The sequence below is a fragment of the Mauremys mutica genome, chromosome 8 (genome assembly GCF_020497125.1).
Source record: "Mauremys mutica isolate MM-2020 ecotype Southern chromosome 8, ASM2049712v1, whole genome shotgun sequence".
Classification (NCBI taxonomy): Eukaryota; Metazoa; Chordata; order Testudines; family Geoemydidae; genus Mauremys; species Mauremys mutica.
Genome location: NC_059079.1, coordinates 52,717,974 through 52,743,868, shown reverse-complemented (window position 1 = coordinate 52,743,868; position 25,895 = coordinate 52,717,974). Strand labels below are relative to the sequence as shown.

The 25,895-nt window shown below is 42.3% G+C and overlaps 1 protein-coding gene and 1 long non-coding RNA gene across 4 annotated transcripts in view; one reads left to right on the top strand and one right to left on the bottom strand.

Moving 5' to 3' along the window:
* The window catches only part of PLA2G4A (phospholipase A2 group IVA), a 140,672-nt gene that overhangs the window by 49,217 nt on the left and 65,560 nt on the right, over positions 1 to 25,895 (top strand). For both annotated transcript variants that reach the window (XM_045026143.1, XM_045026142.1), the window contains exon 4: positions 14,657 to 14,805. In XM_045026143.1, the coding sequence (XP_044882078.1) occupies positions 14,657 to 14,805 (149 nt within the window). The remainder of the gene's footprint in view (positions 1 to 14,656; positions 14,806 to 25,895) is intronic.
* LOC123375357 lies at positions 8,507 to 20,228 on the bottom strand. 2 transcript variants are annotated; one of them, XR_006581413.1, is made up of 4 exons: positions 20,012 to 20,228; positions 14,636 to 14,705; positions 13,375 to 13,450; positions 8,507 to 9,301 (listed from the first exon to the last, which is right to left on the bottom strand). It is a non-coding gene; the product is annotated as an uncharacterized LOC123375357 (long non-coding RNA). The 2 variants fall into 2 exon arrangements; XR_006581414.1 differs by lacking the exon at positions 20,012 to 20,228 and adding an exon at positions 18,620 to 18,784.

Below are 25,895 nucleotides of genomic sequence, written 5' to 3'. Positions count from 1 at the left end.
TGGAAGGTAGAAATTATGTTTCTTACATTTATCTGGCATTAAAAATTATGTATTGAGGTAGCAAAGTAAATTAGCTGGATGATTTCTCTTTTAATAATCAGTAATCTTGCTTAAGCTGAGAGTGAATTTATTTGCAACTTTTATTTGCGATCAAATTTTCATCTTACATTGATGACTTATCAGAAGGATCACAAGCTGTTTCACAAACTACTTTGCCTTTCTAAGGAAATGTGCGGGTTTGCTTTTTTTTAAAATTAAAATAATCAGCAAGTGGTTTAGAAAGAGAACATGCTCTTACTGTATTGACCTGAAGCAGAACCTGAATTTTGAAGAGGTATTTGGGTCTGGATGTAATGGAAATCCCATGGAAATGGTCCAATAGTGCCTCAGGCAGCACTATAATATAATTAATGAATAATATGATTGAGAACAACTCATGAGATTTCAGTTCTGTCAACTCCAAACCTATCCATGATTTGGTTACAAAGCCAAACTCCAGCCTATCCCTCATCAGGATCCAATTCTGATCACCACTTTCTTGGCCCATCACTTGTTGCAAGAGTAGCTGGGAAGCTACTCTTGTTGAATTGAAAAGGGCATGTTGCATTGAAAAGGGTATGAAAAAGATGCAGAAAAAAATTGCCATTTCCCTTGACAAACATCTTTTGATAGCAAAATTGCTGTTTTCTGCCTTTACATTTAGACAAAGAAGAAAAATGGAGGCAAGAGTGATTATTTAAAATAAATGTTGGTGAAAAGTTGATTTTTTTCACCCCAGTTGAAGCCTCTTGTGTATCTCTCTATCAGTGGTTTGCAGCATGTCATATTTGGCAGAAGGGAGACCAATTCAGGTCAGAGAGCAGCTTCTGAAAATAAATAGGATGTGTGCTACATTATCCCTCTGACTGCTGGTTTCATTCTGATGGGGAAAAAACTCAGTTAACCCACAGCAACATCTCTACAGGGAGAAATAATTGTACAAAGTGTATTAGTAAAAAGCAATACTCTGGCAAAAGTATCCTAAAGATAGAGGGCTGACAACTCAAACTGACTTCAGCTGGTGTTGTGTGTACGAGAGTAATGAGAGCTAGGGAGTCTGTTTCCTTCAGGCTAGACTGTGCAACACTTATTCAGACTACTAAGTGTTTACTCATATGAGTAGTCCCATTGACCTTTATGGAACTATTTGTGTGAGTAATCCTTCACCAATCTGAGTAAAGATGGTACAATGCCTGCACTAATCACATGTAGCGCCCCCTCTCCACCCGGTTACCTTCTTTAATGCCAGTCTGCTTACAGGTTTTGATGGACAGGTCTGGGTTCTTCTGGATCCTGCCACCCACTCAGCAGGGTGTATCTTCTTTATTTTTTTCTATTAAATTATTTGGCGGTGCCTCCACCCCCCCCCTTGCTCCTTCCTGGCAGGGTCACCAGGGCAGCTTGGGCAGAAAATTCTAATCACAGGGTAATCCCCACTTACTTGTCAAATAGTTGGAGACTTCCAAGAAATAACACAAACAAATACAATATATTCAACGCAATAATTATATTAAACAGGAGATAAATATAACATAACAGGGTAAAACACTATTGTTAGCTTCACCGGTTCCCATGCTGCTAATACCTGTGACTTTTCCCAGTCACGTGACTTGATGTAGCAAATGTAAGATTAGTGTCCCATTGGTACGCGAACTTTGTTGGGGCCCTTGATGACCTATAACCACAAAATTATTCTCTGCGGTGGTTTAGCAGTGTGGCTGACTGGGTTCAGTATAGCCCAAATGACTCACAAGTGGGAGAAGGTGGTGAATCCCTCCACAGGTTTAATATGCAGCAAGTTATAAAATCCCCAAACCCTTACTCTCTGGCTTGAGGACACAGTTCAGGGAGTAGGGGGTCCCCAAAACAAATTCCCTGACTGACTAACTAAAAGATGGTGCACTCACAAACTCCATGAATAATCCTCAGGTTCAGAGATGACTCGGGACTCCTCAGTCACTGCAGCGGGCTGATCTCTGCTGGCAGGGATCCTCTTCAGGCAGGAATCAGGCTGCTTCAGTCTCAGGATTTCCCCTCACCACAAAGGGATGCACGGCTCAAGGTGCAGATTACACAACTATACTAAAATCCAAACTGTAGTCTCCTAGCCCAACGTCCAGACACACTCACAGTAGGCAGCAGCCCTGGACTAGCAGCCAGAGCAGAGCTGACTGTTTGGTGACTGGTCTCACCTAGGGAGCTGGAGGGCTAACTCAGTCTGGTTGGGGAAATTTCCCAGCAAAACTCTACAAACTGGGAATCATCAGTGGAGAAGGAAAAGCCCAGTTGAGGGATCTTGCTTTCAGGTCCCTAGAGGCCAGTTCTCAGGGGGAACCCTGCATACAGGCTTGGGACTTACCAGCTCCCCACACAGCCAGTCCTGCCCTGGCTGGCTCCAGACTGACTCAAAAATGGCTTCTCCCCTTTCCTGAACTCCCTGGGAGGGGCATCTCACTCCCTGTTGGTTGCCAGGCAGACTCTGAGTTTCCCTTGGCTCCCCCTCCGTACCAGGGACAGAGCCCCAGGAATCTAAGTAATCTTCTTGAGGGTTACACACGTTAACGGATGAGTTAATACAGAAAGAATTCAAGAGTGACACTTTATTTCTATTTACCACAGCAAGATTCTGGGTTGAGCAGGATATTTTCATAATCTGTTTATCCCCATCCTTTTTGTGCATACATCATCAGTGAAATCTTTATCACTGAAGGTGTCATCATTCAACTTCAATGTTAACAATCTATTGAAATGAACTGGGGAAGTTTATATGTTTCAGCTCTTGTTTCAGGTTATCTGCATATTCAAGCAGACACCATTACATCAGCTCACCCTCTGTTTACATTTTTAGCTTATTTTTGCATAAGAACTAGAGACTTAATTTTTTTAATGAAAGCTGAGATTCTGGTACATGAGAGGGCAGCACCCAGAAAAAATGTATCGGTTCAGTGAACCATTGAAAGCTAGATAATATAATCACTTCTTACTGGTGTCTGATCTGGAATGGCGTTGAACTCCCTCAGTCCTTAATATGGTTCTGTCATAGACCTGTTGTCATGCCTTGGGTAAGTCACTTAAGCTTTCCTTGGTTCCATTTTTTTCTATATGTAAATTAGAAATCTAGTAATACCTACCTTACAGGAGTCATGTGATTCATGAATGTTAGTTTTTAAACTGCTTTCAGATGAAAGGTAGTACAAAAATGAAAAGAATCAATAAAGTCCCCGGTTAGTTAACTATTAATTTAGATTGTTTCACAGACAGGAAATCAACTCATCTCTGCATTGCACAACCAAAATGTGCCTTGGGGCCTGTCTCATGTAGCTGAGTGATGTAACCATCAGATTTGGTAATCAGCTGATCCTTGTGATATGTAGTATTCTGCTCAGATCTAGAATTGTGCCATCCATACTTTCACAGCTTCGGTTCTCTAGCATGCAGAGACTGGATCCATGAATGAGGCTAAAATGGTTTAAGGCCAGTTGTGGAGTTCAGAGCCAGGAATGTGCCTTTAGGGTGGTTAGTGGTACAACTGTTAGACTTGCTCCACTAAAGTGGCATTTGGCCTTGAGGGCATCCAGTGCCCAATGGGAGATATAAAAAATAGGTGTATATTGACCAAAAGCACTGTGCATGAATGTCCACAGAGTCATTTAGACTATCACTGTTCACTGAGTGCTGGCAGGGCTTTTGGCAGTGTACAGAGCATGCTGAAAGACATTGGCCTGACCCAAGGAGTTGACATTTTGAAATAATATATAGGCTCCGTGTCTTTTTAATTAAAAGAAAATGGAAATTAATAGACTTGCATCAAAACAAGTCTTGAATATAAAGTTTTGTTTTCATATTTAATTACATGTGTAAACAAACATCGTTGCCATAAGAGCCAAGAAACTCAGGCAGTTGTCATAGCAGTTAAGCTGGACTCAGCAAGACTGTTGATAAACTCCCTTCTCCCTGGTATGACACCAGCTAGTAATTTTTATAGATTCCTCATATCCCATGTGTCCCTCAGGACTCCCTTCACTCTGGCATCCAAGTTCCCACCTGACTAGAAAAAAGCTGCACACCCCCATCCCCACCCCCGAATTGAGTTAGCTGAAACAAGCTAGCTTAACTCAATCTACCCCACATAACTGTAATGCCCAGGAGTCAGGTATGTCAAAGGCAGTTCTGATCAGTAGGCAGAATTCATGCATGACATCTGCCTGCCAGGAATTCAATCCAAGGGGAAGGTACAGCTGGGTGGCTGATGGGTCAGGTGAGGTGACAGGACAGGTCAGGTGGGATGACAAGGCAGCAAGGCAAGATCATGTGAGGCCAAGTAGACATAACATGATCGTGATCTATGCTGAATTGTGGATCAAATCAGGTTTCCATTGTATTGTAGAGTGTGGTGTGTTCTGGGCCAATCAGTACAGATAAACACAGATGGAAACTGCTTCCAACAGAGAGACAGGTTCAGAGGGTATGCCTGTGTTGCAATAAAACACCCGTGGCTGGCCCACGTCTGCTGACTTATGCTTGAGGGGCTCGAGCTGCAAGGCTATAAAATGGTAGCGTAGACATTCAGGCTCGAACTGAAGTCTGGGTTCTGGGATCTTCCCTTCCTGGGATCCCAGAGCCCAGGCTCCAGCCTGATTGCAAATGTCTACACTGCAATTTTATAGGCCCAGAGCCCAAGCCCCAAAGAGCCAGAGTCAGCTGACACGGGCCAGGTGCGGGTGTTTTTTTGCAGTGTAGACATACCCAATGTGGCCAACACAGGGGGAGCCTCCTAGCACTGTCTAGCCACTGTGGCTCAGGACAATTAACCTCTATGTGAATTCCCTTACATGATCTCCCTTAGAGTTTTTATTGGGAAAAGTTGGCTTTAATATCCACCAGGGGCTCCATAGGAGCCCTGTCAACAGATTGCAGTGGGAACATGTTGAATTGGCATAATTTTTGTGCCCTTGCTATTTTCCCTTCGCTGACCAGAGCCACACACTTGTGAGGCCATGCTGGTGACTTGGGGTTTCTTTGGTGGCAGAGAGCTTGTGGGTGTCTTCCATGGCAACAACTTCCACCCACATTGGTCCGCATGACTGGGGTCAGACTGTTGAATCCTGGCCTCTGTCAAATCACTTGGTTCCAGATGACAATATCTTCATATAATTATATTTAAAGTCAAAAGAATACCCATAGGTGTATTGGCGGATTTCTGCCCCAACTCTTAGTGTCTTGGGAAAAATAAACATTCTAAATAGGAGTATGTATTGAATGTATTTTCATGTGGGGAGACAGCAGGAATGTATATAAATTTGGTGTTATAGCCTCGATACAGCTTTGATTTCTCCCCTCAAAAATACCACACCCAAAATTTATTGGGGGGAAATCATAAATAAAGCCTCTTGATCAACTTTATTTCCCAAACCTGGAAAACTTCTTGTCCTTCAGCAGATAGCTAATTTGTTTATATTTGTCTTGATTTATCACATGTTGGTTTTAACTCTTTAGACTGATGGCCATTAATGTTTCGCACTTCAACATGTTTAACAATCGTTAATGAGTTAAGCTTTAGTAGGTATAGTTAGCCTCATGTTATAAATGGCATCAATTAACTACAGAGAGATTAAATCACTTGCCTAAAGTAACATAAGAAGCCTGTGGCAAAGTTAAGAATAGTCTGATGCCTTATTCACAAGAGGAACCTTCCTACAGAACAGAGATAACTATTTCAAAAAAGTAACCCTGCAGGAAAAATATGAATGAACTGTTCTACATTGTTTCTCTTGAAAATCATTTGGTTGCTCTTTCAGACAGGCTGGTTAATATATTGTGTAAAAGAGACTCAGAACAATTCCAAGACAATACTGCATCTTTAATATGTTATGCACTTATTGCTCCTGCAGTGATGAAGCTATTTTAGATTAACAGTATTTGACCCTTGAACCATTTCCTAATAATGTTTCTCTTTTAAACTGTACTTTCAAATTGAAATCTTCAGATCATTATTACTTTTCCACTGGATTAAAGTTTTTTTTAATTGTCTATGAAATTGGCAACTTTAACATTTTGAAATACAAACAAAATCAAATATTACTGTGATATATGTGAAATAGCTTGTAATAAGTATTTGGTCTCTGTTTCCCTAAGAAATAACAGATCTAGGCTTTTGATTGCTATTGCATAATTTACATCAGTATTTTCTTCTTCCAGTAGTGTCCCTATGGGTGCTCCACCGTAGGTATATTTGTGTCCCTGTGCTTCTGATTGGAGATCTTTGGTAGCAGTATCTGTTCATCCTGCACATGCGCTCTCCCCTCCTCGTGCTCAGCACTGCGGGGCAGACTACCCCTTCTCAATTGCCCCAGGCTAGAGATGGAGCCATTAGCAGTCCATTCACGGATACTTTACTCTCTAGACATTCATTCTTAGCTAGTTTTAGGGTATGGCTACACTTGCAGGTGTGCAGCGCTGGGAGTTACAGCTGTCTTCGTACAGCTGTGTAGGGAAAGCGCCGGTGTGTGGCCACACTCACAGCTACGAGCGCTGCAGTGTGGCCACATTTGCAGCATTTACAGCGCTGTTGGGAGTGGTGCATTATGGACAGCTATCCCAGCGTTCAAGTGGCAGCAACGTGCTTTTCAAAAGAGGGGGGTGGGGTGGAGTGTGACAGGGAGCGGGGGAAAGAGAGAGAGAGTGGATTTTCAGAGCCGACACTGTGTATCAGCTCCCTGCCTTGCAAAATCTGAAAATTTCCCCGACCCCTTACTCTTAACTGCAAACAGCCTGCAGACCAGATAAGCAGCTGCTCCAACGGACTCCCTTTCTCCCCCCCCACCCCCGCTGTTTCTCTCCTCAAGCAAACACTCATCCCCCTGCCTGCCTCATTCACAGCAAGGTAGTGGGTTATCTCAATTGATTGTTCACAGTCAGTTACAGATTGATCACAGCAAACAGGAGCTGTGTTTGTTTTTTAGATAAGCAGCTCCCGGAGCCCTGAGTTCACAACAAAACAAAGAGAGGTATCACAACAAAACAAAGAGAGTAATTTAGTTAAAAGCATTCTGGGATATCTCCTAATACCCTGGAGGCCAATAACAGTGCTGGTGTGTGGCCACACTTTACGAGCAGCGCTGCAGCACCAGCGCTGCAATCGTTATACCCCAAGCAGATCCAGGTGTACAGCCAGTGCTGCAGCCAGGGAGTTGCACCGCTGGATGTGCCCTGCAGGTGTGGACAGTTACTAATTGCAGCGCTGGAAAGCCTCCACCAGCGCTGCAACTCTCAAGTGTAGCCATACCCTTAGTGTTTTCTTCTTAGTTCTCAGAGTTTCCTTTAGTTTTTTTTCTTCCCTGTTAAAAACAAACATACATTTTTTTGTTTTACCCTCCCCCCTACTGGGAAATATCCCCAGTAAGGGGAATTTCCAGGTCACCTGGGTTTAAGAGGTGTCTCTCCTGCAAGGAATCCATTCTGGTAACGGATGGGCATTCCTGCTGTGTCTGTTACCAGATCCCCCCAAAAACAGGAACTGAAGCTAAAGCTGCTCCTTATGGAGGGTGCTCTCCAGCCTGTATCTGACCCGTGCCCAGAGTCTTACAGGCAACACAAATCTTCTCCATAGCCTTCCAGTGAGCCAAGGAAGAAATCCTCAGATGCCCCATGCAAGACCTCCAAAAAGAGATCCTCAAGCCTTTGTAGTGAGCCCTGAACCAGTGAGAGGAGGTCCCTGGCACATTCGATCTCTTTGGTACTGACAGCACTGAAGACATCTAAACATGATACCCACAGGTTGTGTGGGTCCAGTGTGACAGATACCCCTGGTATGCCTAAGGACCCCCTGGGCACAGGCACCAAATCAATGGTACCACCGGTCACGGACAAGTGTGGAGATTGTGCCACCTCTGGGAAGACTGCATCGGTACAGATGCCATTGGAACCGATGACTGCGAGGCAACCATCATTAGAGCGCTCGATGCAGCCAAGGTTGCGAGCTCCCTCAGTACCACCAACTCAATAACAGCAACCGCTAAGGGTACCAAATACTGTGGCACAATAGGAATTTAGGTTCTCTAAGGACCTCAGAGTATCTAAGGTATCAGTCTCATCTAATTTGTACCAGGGCCTCAGTACTGGGCACATCTTGAACTCCATAATGACCACCAGCACTGATCCATGCACCTCTGTATCGGCTCCACCACTTTCTAGTGGAGAGTTGGATAATGGCCATCACTCTCACTATGCTTCCTCCAACTACCAACCTGGGCCTTCCCAGTCATACCCTGAGTCTGGAGCTCAACACCTGTGGTATGACTAACCATGGGGTCAGCCAGCCATCCCTTTTTCACTGCCCCTATGGGATACGTGGACAGCATTATATACTGTGGAGCCTCAGAACCTCCTGAGTTCACAACAAGGGCCTGGAGGAGTAGGAGATTGGACTAGAGGAATTGGTTATTCACGAACCTGGACCTGCAAATTAATGTCCAAAAGTCGACCTTAGCTCCAGTACAATGTTTGGAGTTCATAGGGGTCGACCTCGACTCACTGCAAGTGAGGGCGCTCCTTCCACAACACAGATTTCACAGCCTGTCCACACTTAGACAGTTCAAGCTAGCCCTTAAACATTGGCCAGACGTTCCTCCAGCTTCCGCGGCACATGGTGGCTGGTATGTTTGTAATATTTCATGCCAAACTAGAGATGAGGTGTCTGCAGACATGGTTCAGCTCAGTTTATAGGCCAAAAAAAGACAGGTTAGACAACCCTCTCTTGATGCCTTCCAGGATCAAAGACCCGGTAAATGTTTGCACAGGGGTCCAGTTCGCTCAGCCCTCCTTTGACATTTCTGCTCACTACAGACACATCCCTCATGGGTTGTACTGCACACCTCAACAACCTCATGAATCAGGGAAAATAGTGACTCTCCACATCAACGTTGTTGAACTCAGGGTGGACAGAGAAGATTGTGTGCTACATAAATCAAAAGGGAGGCTCTGGAACTGAAGCATTTGCCACAATGTTCTAATATCAGTACCGAACACAACAGGCAGTTTTCACATGACCATGAGTGGGAAGTGAACCCCACAGTACTTTGCAGCATATTTTGTCAGTGGAGGACACCAACAATAAACTTGTTTGCTACTTATTTGAAGAGCAAATACCCACATTATTGATCCAGGGCTGGCCTCGGACAGCACTCATTAGGGACGGTCTCCTTCTTCCATGGGACAAGGGCCTTCTTTATGCCATTCCCCATTCCCTCTCTTGTTGAAGGTCCTATTGAAAATAAAGAGAAAAAGCATATGTCATATTGATTGCTTCCACCTGAGTGAGACAGATGACGATGTGTCCACCAATCCCTCTTCAACCCACTCCTTACCTCCTCTTGCAGAAAGAACAACACACTCTCCATCTCAACCTGCAGATACTCCAGCTCAAGGCTTGGCTGCTTTGTAGTTCCAACGCATAGAGTACTCCTCCTCCCAGGAGGTACAGGAAGTGTTACTACACAGTAGGAAATTGGTTACCCGTCATACTTAACTACAAAAGTGGATGAGGTTTGAGGTTTGGTGCAATTCCAGGCACATTATTCCTACATCTGCTATTCTCCTAGTGGTGTTAGATTACATATTGGCTCTCAAGAAGACAGGGCTATCCCTCAGTTCGCTCAAGCTACACCTGGTGGCCATAGTGGTAGTGGTACCATCAACAGGTAGAGGGTTACTCAGTTTTCTCACACTCAACTACAAAGAGATTCCTTAAGGGCATAACAAACCTCTTTCCCCACCCAGATCCCTACTTCAACATGGGACCTAAAACTAGTTTTAAAGAGCCAGACTAGATCACCCTTTGAACCAATGGCTACTTGTTTGCTTACGCAGCTGTCAATGAAGGTAACATTTCTGGTGGCCATCATCTCGGTGAGGAGAATAGGGGAAATAGCAGCACTTATGGCACACTCTGCTTTATAGTATTCTTTCACAACAAGGTTACTATCTGGCTACACCCAAATTTTTTTCCTAAAGTGGCCTCATCTTTTCACATGAACCAACCAAATCCCCTCCCAACTAAGCCTCACCATGGTAACAAAGAGGCCATACTGCACATGCTAGATGTTAGGAGAGCCCTGGCCTTCTACTTGGACAGGACAAAGACTTCTAGGAAATCTCCTAAGTTCTTCCTTTTCATTGCTGAAAGGTCTAAAGACACAGCAATATCAGCCCAGAGACTCTCCAAATAGGTCTTGAACTGTATTAAGCACTGTTTTCATGTTTGCTATATAGTACCTTTACCTGGAATTTGCACACTCCACAAGGTCAGTTTCTTCCTTTGTCGCCTTCCTCAGGAATGTCTCTGTCTTGGAAATCCTCAGAGCAGCCATCTTGGGCATTTGTACATACTCTCACAGAACCCTATGCCATCACTGGAGACTCTGCTTCCAATGCTAGTTTCAACTCTGCGGTATCATCATCCATAATAGACTTGACTCCAAAGCCCCAAGCTCCCATTAGGGATACTGCTCGGGAGTCACCTATAGTGGAGCACCCATGGGAATACTGCTCAAAGAAGAAGAGGAAGTTACTCACCTTGTGTAGTAATGATGGGTCCTTGAGATGGTATCTGTATGGGTGCTCCATAACCCACCCTCCCTTCTGTTTCAAAGTTATTGATAGGGACTCTGTGGTAGAGAAGGATCTGAAGGTGGTTCGCTTGCACAGCACTAATTAGCCTCAAGGCAGAGCACGAGAAAGGGAGAGTGAATGTGCAGGCTGAACAGACACTGCTACCAAAGATCTCTGATCAGAAGTACAGGAATGCACATGCATCTACAGTGGAGCACCCATTGGGACACTCATCTCGAAGAACCATTGTTACTGCACAGTGTGAGTAACTTCCTCTTAATCAACACATAAAAGCTCCCTGTATTTTTGCTTTCCATCTGCAGAGGAAATTCTTAAAGGAATAGATTTTCATTTTCTCAGTTGAAAAGACTGCAAAGTAAACTTTCAAACATGAAAGGGCAGTTCAGAAACTCTTGGCCTGAGGTATTTTTGTTACACAGTGGGAAGAAAGTTTTGTTTGTTGTTGAGATTTTGAGCTAGTTAAATATTTTTCCTCTCAGTCATTCATACAGTAACTGCTTTTAAGTTTAGCTGCAAAATGCATTAGTTTCTGCTTCAGCAGACTGACTTGGTGTGGCAAAAGTAGCTTGGTGTGGCAAAAGTAGCTTCAAAACCAAGCTGATGTGTAGAAGTTCAGTCCTTTGGCACCAGCAGGTCTGCAGTAGTTAGTGACCGTGTTGTCAGGATATTCAGAATCCAGCATTTCAATTTCCAGAGGTCGGGAAGGAGGTCTGCATAGCATTAAAGCATATTTACTTTTTATCCAAGGAGCTAAAATACACAGTCAAAGTTGGCCAGTAGTCATGTTAATCTTTTTTTTTTTTAAAGTTGGATTAGATAGGAATTTGACTGTCTTGGCTCAGGCTTGGATCCTCCTCCACCGAGGGGCCTAGGATTCTGGATCCAAGCCAGGGGTGAGCATGATTTGCTTGTAGACAAAAGGGGGCGGGTAGGCTGGAGTCTGAGTTCAAACTGAGGGTTCAAGTCCTATTGCTTTGCAGTGTGGATGCATCCCCACTGAACTCATGCTCCTTGAGTCTGCCAAAAGTAATCCCACACACTGACTTTTTGTACTCTGGACAGTCAAGTTTTCCCACACTGCACCATGAACCACGTTGTGGGAGGCCATTAGGAAGTCTGGGATATGAGAGTTAGATTTGGGCCCACATAATGCAGTATAGATGCTGAAGACCCAGGCTGGGACCCAGGCTTCAACAATTCATGGCCTGGGGTTACTAATGAGGGTAGGCACTCAAGCTCTAGGTTATCAAACGCAGGGTCTGCTAAATTGAGTTCTGCTAATCCTGGACATACATTGCAGTATAGACATACCTTAAAGGAATGCCCAGGCTTTCCTTGGTCTTTAAGTAGTTCTATAAATATTGTGTGGAGTGGAATGTAGGCTGCCAAAACCTACAAATTCGTTCATTTTCTCTCTCTCTCTCTCTCTCTCTCTCTATTGCAAAACCCTCCTCTTATTTTCCAAGCAGTAAAAAGTTCTTCTGGTTTATCATAGTTTGCCATGAAAAATCTGACACAGTAAGTAAGATCTGTTCACCATAAAATAAACAGGAAGCTAAAAGTGCTTTTTTTATGTGAATTTTGCAATTAATAAATAAAATGCATAGAAGGAATTGGATTTCTGGTACAGTCCCTCAAGTCCCACCAATCAGAAAAAAAACATGGTTAATATTTAACTCATCCTATTGTACATGCATATTATTTCACATCTCCAATGGACAAAGGATATTTTTGACAATATTTCAGAATCTATAGCTATTCTGTCACTCCCCAATTATTTGTCTTTGAATAGTATACTGAGAGGCTGAGTTGAAGTTTGGCTTGGGTCTGCATCAGAGGTGGCTCGAGGACAAAAATTCCATTCCATGACAACTTGTGTGGTTTTGAAATTTGTTTTTGTTCCACATTGGAACAAAATCAAAACTGTTCAAATGTTTTTGTAGAACAGAATTGTGTTGAAATGTCCATTTTCTGTTTGAAAGATCAAGTTTTCAATTCAGGTCTCTTTTTTTCTGGTCAGAAGTGACCAGAGATGCCTGGACCTCAGAAACATTCCTGGCAAAAGCATTGTTGAAATCAACATGTCTACCTGACATGTTTTGGCTTTGATGAAACAGTGTATTCTCATGAAAACACATGTAGCTAAAATGCAGTGTAATTGTTTTGACCAAGAGAGATCCTTAAGAAAATGGTCATTGTTTGTGATGGGTGCACATTTTTAACTCCATAAAATAGGCTGTTGGGCAAAAGCAGAAAACAACCTCTGAAGACATGATCCTCTGAAGATGTGCATCAGTTTTCTGACATCAGACCAAATGACTCTTAACTTCTGATAAGGCAAGAAGATATGGAGAGAATTCCTTGTACCAGCATACACATGTATTTCAGCAGTATTACCCTGATCCTGCAGTGGTATGTCCCCGCACAGATCCAAATTCCCATGAAGACTCCCACTGAAATCAAAGGGATTGGTGAACATAAAGGTCTGCGCTAGTAGATCCCTTTGCAGGATCACAGAACTATTGCTGCAAAACCAAATATCTCTGGTAAAAATGTGGTTGTTAAGAATAAAGTTAAGATAAATGGAACAAATTACTGACTGTATTAGATAACTATTTGAAGAAAAATGGACTGAATAGGTTGAACTAAATAAAAAAACTGATCAACCACTGGTACAACTTTTCTACCAATAATATGTATACTTACTGTAGTCCATTACCTACTATGCATCAGATCTGCTGTCTTCACTTATCTTGTATATCTGACATCCTCTCCTTTAAAGCTGATATAAGAAAATATCTATCATCAAAATGCTCTTTTATCTTTTAAAAATGCAATGTCATGGCAATTTTATCCCAGTTACAAAATTTACCTATCTATGCATCCGAGCAGATGATGATGATGGTTAAAAACTAGTTATTTACTTCTCCTGTCAAAAACAAACAAACAAAAAACCCACTATTTGTCTTCAAAGGATGGGTAAGTGGGATTTAGCAAGGCTGCTTACAGCATAGCATTTGATTTTAGTAATAAAATGGTAATAGTTAAAGCAACTTAATTAAGACTCTTCAGGCCACATTTTCCCCATCACTCATACTCTGCGCTGGGTACAAATGGAATAGTTAGAATTTCAGCTATTCCTCTACACATCTACGATTTAAATGGAATATGTAAATAAGGCCCAAGTCATACAGCAGGGGTTCTCAAATTGGGGGTCAGGACCCCTCAGGGGGTCGCGAGGTTATTACATGGGGAGTCACAAGCTGTCACCCTCCACCCCAAACCCCGCTTTGCCTCCAGCATTTATAATGGTGTTAAATATATAACAAAGTGTTTTTAATGTATAAGGGGGGGTCGCACTCAGAGGCTTGCTGTGTGAAAGGAGTCACCAGTACAAAAGTCTGAGAACCCCTGTCCTACAGTGATATTCATAAGGGTGGACCCCTGTGCCAGGACAGAGCCCCAGTGCTTTCATTGGCTCCACCCAGGGATGTGCCCATGTGGATATCATTACAGGATCGGGAAGTACATAAATGGCTCATTACAGTATTCCTTAGTTCTGCAAAACTTTTGGTAGACTCCCCTGAATCCAAAATATCTTTCTTTAATTTGTAATTGAAGACCGTTTCATTGGGTAGCTATCCTTGCTGCTACTGTGATACCAAGCACTATTGCTATTGTGTGGGTATGTGTGATCGGGGATGCTTCTTTAAATAACTACAACAACATTGGAGCATTTTTTTCAATAAATATGTATCTTTACTCACAGTATCATTCTCTCAGACACGGCCTACTCCTACTCCCATTAACATCATTGGCATCACTACTTTGATCTTTAGGGGAGCAAGATCAAGCCATGTACCTTTCATTTACTACTGTGTATAATGAGAGGACTTACAATGCACTTGTCCTTTCCTAAATTTGTTTTGGTTAATCCCATCCAAACACAAGTTCTAACTAATGTTACCTTCTGTTTGGTACTCTACAGTTGACACTCCTGATCCATACGTGGAGCTGTTCATCCCCTCAGCCCCTGACTGCAGAAAGAGAACAAAACACTTCAACAATAATGTGAACCCTGTGTGGAACGAGACCTTTGATTTTATTTTGGATCCGAACCAGGAGAATGTTCTGGAGGTAAATCATGTAATGAGGTACAGCTAGAAATGGAAGTTGAGCAGTGTCAGGAGGTTTAAAACAGCAACACTTTGCACTTACACAACGTCTGTTATCTGAGCATGTCAACGTTTTCTAAACATCAAGGTTTTGCCTTTTATACACAGCCCTGAGCAAGGGGTTGGTACATAAGTTGCACCATCCCAGGAGCAGCCTGGGGTGGCATTGTGACGCTGATACACTTCTGAGTCACAATTTCTTACCTGTTTGCTACTGAGATTAGTAATTTACTGTTCTCTACAGTAGCAGCAAGTATTTTCTCCCTTCATTGGCTCAGCTACTTTGGCCAGCAAGTTGGTGGGAGTGGAACCAAGTATCTGCCTATTCCCCTCTCCTCTCTGCCAACTAGAGGCGGGAGTAAATGGGAGATTAGCTCCACTTACTTCTGTATGCCTGGACCCAAGGTCTGAGGCCATGTCTGCACTTACCGTGGATTGATGCTGCTGTGATTAATGCAGCGGGGGTCGATTTGGCGGGTCTAGAGAAGACCTGCTAAATTGACTGCAGAGCACTCTCAGGTCCACTTTGGTACTCCATCGGAACAAGAAGACTAAGGTATGCCAATGGGAGAACGTCTTCCTTCAACACAGCATGGTATAGACACCACAGTAAGTTGACCTATGCTACGTCGACTCCAGCTACATTATTTACATAGCTGGAGTAGCGTAACTTAGGTTGACTTAGCCCCGTAGTGTAGACAAGGTCTGAGTAACCTAAGGAGCATAAGGGAGCTGTCACTCCTTTGTACAGGCATCTAGTCCAAATCACCATCAATCCCTAATTAATTAAGCCTTTTGTACACACAGTGTTATAATATTGTGTTAGTCTATTTTAGTGTGTCAAGAGTTTACGGGTATATTTTCATTGCAGAGTTTACTCTGGCTCTTGTTTGGTAACTTGTCCACTTTGCAGAGAGGACACAGGCTAAACCAGTGGTTCTCAACCTGGGGTACACATACCCCTGTGGGTACTCAGAGGCCTCCCAGGGTTTACATCAACTCATCTAGATATATGCCTAGTTTTACAAAAGGCTATACTAAAAAGCACAAGCAAAGTCAGTATAAACTATAATTTCATACAGACAAGGACTTATTTATATTGCTCTATATACTACATGGTGAAATGTAAGTGCAATATTTTTATTCCCATTAATTTATTTTATAATTATATGGTAAAAATGTGAAAGTAAACAATTTTCAATAATAGTGTGCTACGACTCTCTTTTGTATTTTTAGTCTGATTTTGTAAGCAAGTAGTTTTTAAGTGAGATGAAAGTCAGATCAGACTCTTGAAAGGGATTCAGTAATCTGGAAAGGTTGAGAGCCATTGGGCTCAACCAATCAAGTGCTGATAGTCTTCAATGTCTTCCTACAGTTTGTCCCCATGTGCTCTGAAACCAGAGTCTCTGCCCCCTGAAGTCTTAGCAACACACATGAGTGAGGGCAGCATCAGTAAGAGAACACAGTAACTCATGTGTGGCTTTGTATTGTGGCTGCTCACACCTGGCCTAGGCTAGTCCAGCTGCTCACACCTGGGTGCTCATCACCTTAGTTATATGTGTAGCAAAGAGGTACCCTAAGTGATTTGCCTGGGACACACAACGTGGAAGTAGGAAATCTGAGAATAGAACTCAAAGTTCTAACTCCTAGTCCCCTGTTCTAGTCACCAGCTAGATATCAGCACAAAGAATGGAATGAGTCATTTTTCTTCACAGGAAAGTATTTGTAGAAACGGCAAGGAAGGAAAAAAGCAGAAGTTAGGTCCACCAGTGCTTCCCTCTCCTGCAATTACTGGAAATTGACTGTGATACACCCACGCTACCAATGTGATATATGCCATCATGTGCCAGCAATGCCCCTCTGCCATGTACATTGGCCAAACCGGACAGTCGCTGTGCAAAATCAGACATCAAGAATGGACACAAATCAGACATCAAGAATTATAACATTCAAAAACCAATAGCAGAACACATCAGTCTCCCTGGACACTCAATAACAGACTTAAACGTGGCAATTCTTCAACAAAAAACTTCAAAACCAGACTCCAGTGAGAAACTGGAATTAATTTGCAAACTGGACACCATCAAATTAGGCCTGAATAAAGACTGGGAATGGTTGGGTCACTACAAAAACTAATTTCCCCCTGCTGATACTCTGACCTTCTTGTCAACTATTTGAAATGGGCCACCTTGATTACATTGCCCTAATTAGCACGACAAAAGTGATTTTTTTCTCCCTTGATATTCACTCCTTCTTGTCAACTGTTAAAAATAGCTTACTTCCACCTTAATTGAATTGGCTCGTTAACACTGAGCCACCACTTGGTAAGGCAACTCCCATCTTTTCATATGCTGTATATTCATACCTACCTATTGTATTTTCCACTCCATGCATCTGATGAAGTGGGTTTTAGCCCATGAAAGCTTATGCCCAAATACATTTGTTAGTCTCTAAGGTGCCACAAGGACTACTCATTGTTTTTGATGATACAGACTAACATGGCTACCACTCTGAAACCCACCTGATGCTACTTCATGATCCCTCCTCAACCCTCTTGTTGTAAAGAGGAAGTAAATAATAATAAAGAACCCCAAAACATCCTTGCCAATGTGACCTATCCCATGACATCAAGCTTGACAATCAGTTTCACCCCTTGTATGGGAGTAACACTATCATTTTAGTTCAAACTATCACTATAACTGGGAATACAGTGAGAGACCTCATTGGTGATGAAGAAACTATCCACATTTTCCACCTTTGCAAGGTAGATTATGACAGTTATCTGCCGGGGAAGAATTTCACGTGTCTCCAAGCAGTTATCCTACACGTTGTTTTTATAATGTGCAGAATGTCCATATTGGCTCATGTTTCTGGCTAATCGTCCATATTGGCTCATGTTGCTGGATAATTCAAATAATATAGGATACATATTCTCATTTTACTCTTGCATTATGTGTACAGGGGTGGCTCCAGGCATCAGCATGCCAAGCATGTGCTTGGGGTAGCAAGCCACTGGGGGCGCTCTGCTGGTCGCTGCGAGGGCGGCAGGCAGACTGCCTTCCGCAGCATGCCTGTGGAGGGTCCGCTGGTCCTGTGGCTTCAGCGGACCTCCCGCAGGCATGCCTGTGGAGGGTTCGCTGGTCCCGCGGCTTTGGCGGACCTCCCGCAGGCACGTCTGTGGGAGGTCCGCCGAAGCCGCGGGACCAGCGGACCCTCCACAGGCAAGCCGCTGAAGGCAGCCTGCCTGCTGTGCTTGGGGCGGCAAAATGCCTAGAGCCGCCCCTGTATGTGTACAAAGGCCAAGGCTACCACAGCAGAAAGGAGAATCTATAATATCTTACATCTTACCAAGTAGCTGCTGAAGGAGCATAGAAAGAAAGATGGGAAGCTAGTGTCACAACAAGGGCAGAGTTAAGATTCTTTGAATGCCTTCAATGTGCATTTCACATACCGGTATTTGGTTTCTTTTAAGTTTAACCTCATTTGTTTTGTTTTGTATTTATCCCATAAATTACTGACTCATTCTTTAACTCCATCTTAACAAGGTTTTTGTTTTGAATCTCGTTTGGTTCCTCCCACCTCCATCTCAATTTAAAAAAATTTAAGATTCATTGGAAGCAGGGAACAGGATACCATGCAGAGCTACACATTTTAAGGCACTGGGAATTGGGAAGTGATAGAGCAGTGCTTTTTTCAGGAGAATCTGTCACAAGGGATCCTGGCAGAGTTCAGGGGCTCTGCATAGTCTCTAGCCTCTGTCAGTCCCCACTACTTACCTGACTCCATACTTTGATTTGGCTCTCTTTATTAGCTTTCCTTGTTTGTGGCTCATCTAAGATTCTCACAAGCTGCTATAGGCTTTAGAAGGTGAACAGGAGCCATGGGCCTGATTCTCTGCATAAGGTCTACAATAGCTCCTGCAGTCTTTAAAAATCAGCTGAGCGAGAAACTGGGGATGGGGGAAACAGGAGACTGGAGCTAGTCTATTTGGTAATAGTGACATAATAGACAGAATCCTCTTAGACAGCATGGGTCAAATTCTGCTAACAGACTCACAAACTTCACTGTGGTTACATGAATGTGCTGAATATGGAATTTGCTCAATAAGATATAAAAAGATAGACTATTAAAATAACTAACTGTAATGGCTAATGGCTTATCCAAACTGCCTTCCTCAAAGCAATAACACATCTTTCTGTTCTATGTTTGTATGTATTATAATGTCAGGAAGAAATTGGGTAGGTAGCAAGCTATTTAATTCAGTGTAGTCTCAGTCATTTCTTAATGTGGTATGTCTGAATTACTCACTTTTCACTATTGTATGGTCTGACTAAGATTTCCTGCTATGGTAAGAATTCAGACAGTTCCTAAAACATAACTTGTAAATCATCTTTGATTTTGAGGTGTTTCTCACTCTTTTCTTCCATCATGGTTTTATATAGTCATTAAAAAGCATAATATTTTATGAGCTGGCACCTAGAGCAATATGGTCTGAGTCGATTTCCAGTATAATGCATCAGCAACTTATTTCCAAGATTATATAAGTATCCTTTTCCTGTAGCAGACCTACCAAGATATGTTATAAACAAGAATTCAGTGTGATTACTTAAACTAATTAAAGATTTTAGCTGGTTCCTGAGTCATGTGATATATAAGGCCCTGAAAATTAGCACAACAGAGTCAGTGATACTACATCATAATGGTAAGTTGCATATTAGTTAGCAAAATATATAGTGGCCATGGTAAAGGTTTACTGTAATATAAATTCTCTAGACTACTAGAAATTGTGGCAAAGCTATGACCTTGTCTCAGTGGGTGCTGCGCTTCCAGGCAGATTACGCTAGCCTCAAAGGCTCACTGTGGCCCTCCACGTAGCCCTTCTCTCTCTGCAGGCAAGAGTCACAGCCTACTGGGCCATTTTCATCATAAGCCAGGAAGGGAGGTGGGAAGTAGCAACCCTCCCTCACACATTCTCTGTTGTCTCACAGTCTCTGTGATTAATCAGGGAGAGGGGGGAGCCCAGGCCCATCCTCTACTCCAGGCTCCAGCCCACGGACACTAGTAGTAGCAGCTTTTGGTAGCTGACTTTTTGAAACTGGACGAGTGCAATTCCCTGAGCAACTTCCTCACAGCAGCCCCCACTTCCTCAAAAGACAATTCACCCTTACCTCAGGGCCTCCTTCCTTGTGCCTGATAGGGTTCATACTGCCTAGTGGCTCCAGCAGCACGGCTTCCTCCTACAGCTCTTGCCATGCACACCTAACTGACCAACTGGGGGGCTTTTAACTAGTTCCAGCCAGCCCTTGATTGGCTTCAGGTGTCCCAATCAACCTAGCTATCTCCACTGCTTTCTAGAAGGATCTTAATGAGCCCCAGATGTCTTGATTAACCTGGAGCAACTGCCATTTGGTTACCATGGTAACAAGGATTTGTTTAGTCTGGGGTTAACACACCTGTTCCTTACTACTTTCCTATATCCATCTGGCTTTGCCCCATCACAAAATATAAACTTTATGTCTATTTTAAAACTGTCTGTAGCATGGTATTGTTATACACACATACAAATCTGAGTAAGGTCTCTGTATTCTGCATAAAATTAAATGGCAGAATTTGACAATCTGTGTAGGAAGACACACTGAAAAATGCCTTTCCACCATAAGAAAGACACTTCACACTCAAAGGGCATGGCTACACTTGCAGATGTAGAGCGCTTTGAGTTAAACCAGCCTTCGGAGAGCATAGTAGGAAAAACGCTGCACTCTGTCCACACTGACAGCTTCAAGTGCACTGGCTTGGCCACATTTGAGGCACTTGCAGTGGCATTGGGAGCGGTGCATTATGGGCAGCTATCCCAGCATACAAGTGACTGCAACGTGCTTTTCAAATGGGGGGTGGGGTGGAGTGTGACAGACAGTGTGGTGTGTGTATGTGTGGGGGGCAAGAGAGTGGGTTTTTGGGGGGCTGAGAACCTGTCAGCATGCTGTCTTGTAAGTTCAGACAGCAGCAGACCCCCTTTCTCTCACACACAGCATTCCACAGTAATGGTTGATTTGTCTCGGAGCAGATAAGCAGCCAGATGTCAGAAATGGAGCTTTCAAAGGGCACTTACACATTCCTGCAGCGATTCAAAACAATGACAAGTGTAGCCACTTGACTTAAGGGGATTATGGGACGTTTCTGGAGGCCGATCAGAGCGCAGTAATGCAACACCTCAATCACACTGGTGCTGCAGCACTCCAGTGGGGGCGCAGCAAACGTTATTCCTCTCGCTGGGGTGGAGTACCAGGAGTGCTCTAGCCGCGAAGTCAGAGCTCTCTACGTGCCTTGCCAGTGTGGACGGGGAGTGAGCTAGTGCACACGGGGCTTCTTTATTGCATACTAACTCACAAGTGTAACCAAGCCTAAAAACAAAACAAACACCCCAACCAAGAGGAGTTTTTAATTCCATAGAGAGAGAAGTACCAGAGATGCTATTAAAGTCTCCTAGGAACTTTGCTATTCTTGTGGATTTTATGTGAATGGCACTCAGGTCCCATGGTGATTGGAGGCAGTATAAAACCCTAAGATAGATACTAAAAATACAACTGCCATTATTAAAATAATGACTGCCATGCGTCTGATGAAGTGGGTATTCACCCATGAAAGCTTATGCTCCAGTACTTCTGTTAGTCTATAAGGTGCCACAGGACTCTATCACTTTTTACAGATCCAGACTAACACGGCTACCCCTCTGATACTTTACATTACAACAATAACTCTGGAGAATGTTAAACCATGACTATTAAGGTTAGGCATTTTCAGCAGGTTTGGATAATCTGCATACAAGAATTTAAAATAAACCAGCCAAGGAGCTCCTGGGACAGTTAATGTGGATTTTCAATAAGTCTTTGAGCAGTGGAGAAGTTACAGAGGACTGGAAGAAAGCTAATATTATGTGAATATTTAATAAGGGTAAATGGGATGACTCAGGTAATTGTAAATCAATCTGATGTTGAACCCAGGCAAAATAATGAAATGGCTGATATGGGACTTGATGAATTGAAGGAAGTTAATATAATTAATATCAGTCAACATTGGTTAATGAAAAATTGATCTTGTTAACCTAACTTGATATCTTTTTTATATACATTTGCTTGATAAAGGTAATAGTGTTAATGTAATATACTTAGGCTTCTAGAAGGTGTTTGACTTGGTACTACATAATATTTTGATTTAAGAAACTAGAACTGGCTCATAGGTCTCAGTGTGATTGTAAATGGGGAATCATTGAGTGGGTTTGCTTCTAGAAGGGTCCTGCAGGGATCAGTTCTTCAGCTGATGCTATTTAACATTTTTGTCAATGTTCTGGAAGTAAATATAAAATCATCACTGATCAAGTTTGCAGCTGACACAAAGATTGGTGAAGTGGTAAATAATGAAGAGGACAGGTCATTGATACATAGCAATCCAGATAGCTTGGTAAACTGGGTGCAATCAAACAGTATGCATTTCAGTACTGCCAAATGTAAAGTCACTGTAAATATCTAGGAAGAAAGAATGCAGGCCATACAGGATGGGGGACTCTATCCCAGGAAGCCATGACTTGGGGGTCATGGTGGAAAATCAGCTGAACATGAGCTCCCAGTGCAGCACTGTGGCCAAAGGGGCTAATGTGATCCTTGCATGTATAAACAGCTGAATCTTGAGTAGGAGTAGAAAGGTACAATTTACCAAGGGTACTAGTGGATTCGCCACTATTCAAAATTTTTTAATCAAGAATTACAAACATAAGGAAGTACTTCAAAACACAAGTGCACAGTCAACTTGTGAACTTGTTGCCAGCAGATGTTGTGAAGGTCAAAAGTCCACTTGGGTTAAAAAAAAGAATTAGATAAGTTCATGAAGGATAGGTTCATAGATAGCTATTAGCCAAGATGGTCAGGGATGCAACCATATGCTTTGCGTGTACCTAAACATATGACTGTCAGAAGCTGAGACTGGATGGCAGGGGATAATTTATTTGATAATTGGCCTGTTTTCTTCATTCCCTCTGAAGTGTCTGGCACTGGCCACTTTTGGAAGACAGGAAACTGGGCTAGATGAATCATTGCTCTTACCCAGTATGGCCATTCTTATGATATTGGATGTTTTTTCTAAAACAGGTGCTCTAGTTCAAACATGTCTAACTCTGCTCCCATTAAAGTCAATGATAAAAAACCCATTCCTGATATCTACAGGTTTCTTTCAACCTTCAAAGGTTTACTGAATGATAGGAGAACATTTATTATTTTAATAATTGCAGCTATGTTCTTCGGTACGTCTACGTGTGTGTGTGTGTGTATGTGTATGTAAGTATGTCCTTGATGAAGAACATGATGATGTTACCATAAGAAGGCTCTATCTGATGCACCGTCCTCTGCTTCTTTCTCTCCAGAAATATGACTTGTTATGCTTTCTTCCAAACACTGGTATGACAATAGGAATGGGAAATTGTGTTCCAGAATCTCAGTTGTTTACTTATGCAGCTCACATTCCAAAAGGTGTGGTCCTCGCTGAGATGGAGAATATGCCAATGGATTTTTGGATTTGATTGGACATAGAGTACAGGTTTACAAGTTTGGAATTTTTGTGCATTATGCCAAGTAATTATTGCTGTACTGTGATCTAGTAATTAAAAAGAGTAGGGAACTGAAAGTTATATAGTAAATACTAAGTGGGTATTCCCCCACGAAAGCTCATGCTCCAATACATCTGTTAGTCTATAAGGTGCCACAGGATTCTTTGCTGCTTTCATAGTAAATACTAATATACTAAATAGTAAGATGGGTGAACTTGAGTGCCTGGTATTAAATGAGGATATTGATATAATAGGCATCACATAAACTTGGTGGAACGGGGGTAACCAATGGGACTCAGTCATATCAGGGTACAAAATATGTATAGAAATTCCATGCTTGAATAATAGGAGTATAGCAGTAGGAATATACTACAAACCTCCTGACCAGGATGGTGATAGTGATTATGCAATGCTGAGATAGATTAGGGAGGCTACAAAAACAGAAAACCCAATAATAATGGAGGATTTCAATGATCCCCATATTGACTGGGCACATATCACCTCAGGTGGGATGCTGAGATAAAATTTCTAGACACTATTAATGACTGCTTCTTGGAGCTGCTAATCCTGGAACCCACAAGGAGAGAGGCAATTCTTGATTTTGTCCTAAATGGTGCACAGGATCTGTCCAAGAAGTAAATATAGCTGAACCACTTGGTAATAACAACCATAATGTAATTAAATTTAACATCCTTGTGTGAGGAGAAACACCAAAGAAGCCCCCTACAGTAGCATTTAACTTAAAAAGGGGGAACTATAAAAAAAAATGAAGCTAGTTAAACAGAAATTAAAAGGAACAGTTGCAAGATTGAAATGCCTGCAAGCAGCATGGAAACTTTTCCAAAACACCATAATAGAGGGTCATATTAAATGTATACCCCAAATTAAAAAAAATAGTAAGAGCACTAAAAAAAAAAGCCACTATCAACAAAGCAAAAGAGACATTTAGATGCAAAAAGGGATCTTTTAAAAATTGGACATCTCTCCTCCTTTGTGTTTTCTTCAATAGGATTTAATTCTGGCAAGTCAAGTGCAGAAATATAATTAGACAGGCCAAAAAAGAATTGAAGAACAACTAATAAAAGAAACACAAAAACTAACAGCATTTTTTTTTAAATTACATCAAAATCAGGAAGACTGCCAAACAATCAGTGGGGCCACTGGATAGCTGAGGTGCTAAAGGAGCACTCAAGAAAGACAAGGCTGTTGCAGAGAAGCTAAATGATTTTTTTGCATCAGTCTCCATTGCAGAGGAATTGAGGGAGATTCCCACACACAAGTCATTCTTTTTAGGCGCAAAGCTGAGGCAGTGCTCCAGACTGAGGTGCCGATAGAGGAGGTTTTGGAACAAATTGATAAATTTAACTGTAGTAAGAAACCAGGACCAGATGGTATTCACCCGAGAGTTCTGAAGGAACTCAAATGTGAAATTGCAGAATTGCTATATGTGGTATATAATCTGTCGCTTAAATCGGCCTCTGTACCAGATGACTGGAGGATAGCTAATGTAATGCCAATTTTTAAAAAGGCTCCAGAGGCGATCCTGGCAATTAGAGGCTGGTAAACCTAACTTCAGTACCAGGAAAATTGATTGGAACAATAGTAAAGAGCAGAATTATCAGAGACACAGAGGAACATGATTTGTTGGGGAAGAGTTAACATGACTTTTGTAATGTGAAGTCATGCCTTGCCAATCTATTAGAATTCTTTGAGGGAGTCAACAAATGTGGACAAGGGTGATCCAGTGGATATAATGTACTTGAACTTCCAGAAAGCCTTTGACAAGGTCCCTCACCAAAGGCTCTTAACAGGCCCTCTCAGAGGTACAGAGAGGCCCGGGCCACTTCCAGCTTTTGAGGCCCCTAACCATAATACAAATAAAAAATGACAACACATGAAAACAAAATAATGCACCAAAGAAAGAGTGAGAAATAATTTCAATTTTTTTTATTTAACAAATGCTTTTCTAGCCTTTTTCTGTGCAAATGCACTAATTATTGAGGAAAAATCTAGCTTTCATGCAATGTCACAGTTGATATTAAGCATGGCAAGCCCAAATGCTTTTGTCTCTTAGTTGAATGGTGATAGTTCTTTACCTGCTTCAACACGTTGCTTCAACACCTGAAGCCACTGATGCAGGCAAACTGACAAAAATACGCAATGCAATTGTGATATTAGGAAACACCCCAGAGAGTCCAACTTTGAGTATTTCTTGAAGCAATTCCTTTGGCTTGCAATCCAATTTTAAGGTCATGGAATAAATTCTTTTGAGGAAGATGACCTCGTCCCTGAGATCTTTTGAGATTTCTTTGTTGTACTGTTGCTGAAATTGTTCAGCTGCAGAGAGCAGATCTTCATTACTCAGTCTATTGAACTGCCAAAGAAACCCTAAAAGGGTACAAATTAGTCGCAGTGACTCAAATCAAATTGTAAGATCTGATTGAATAGAGTCAATG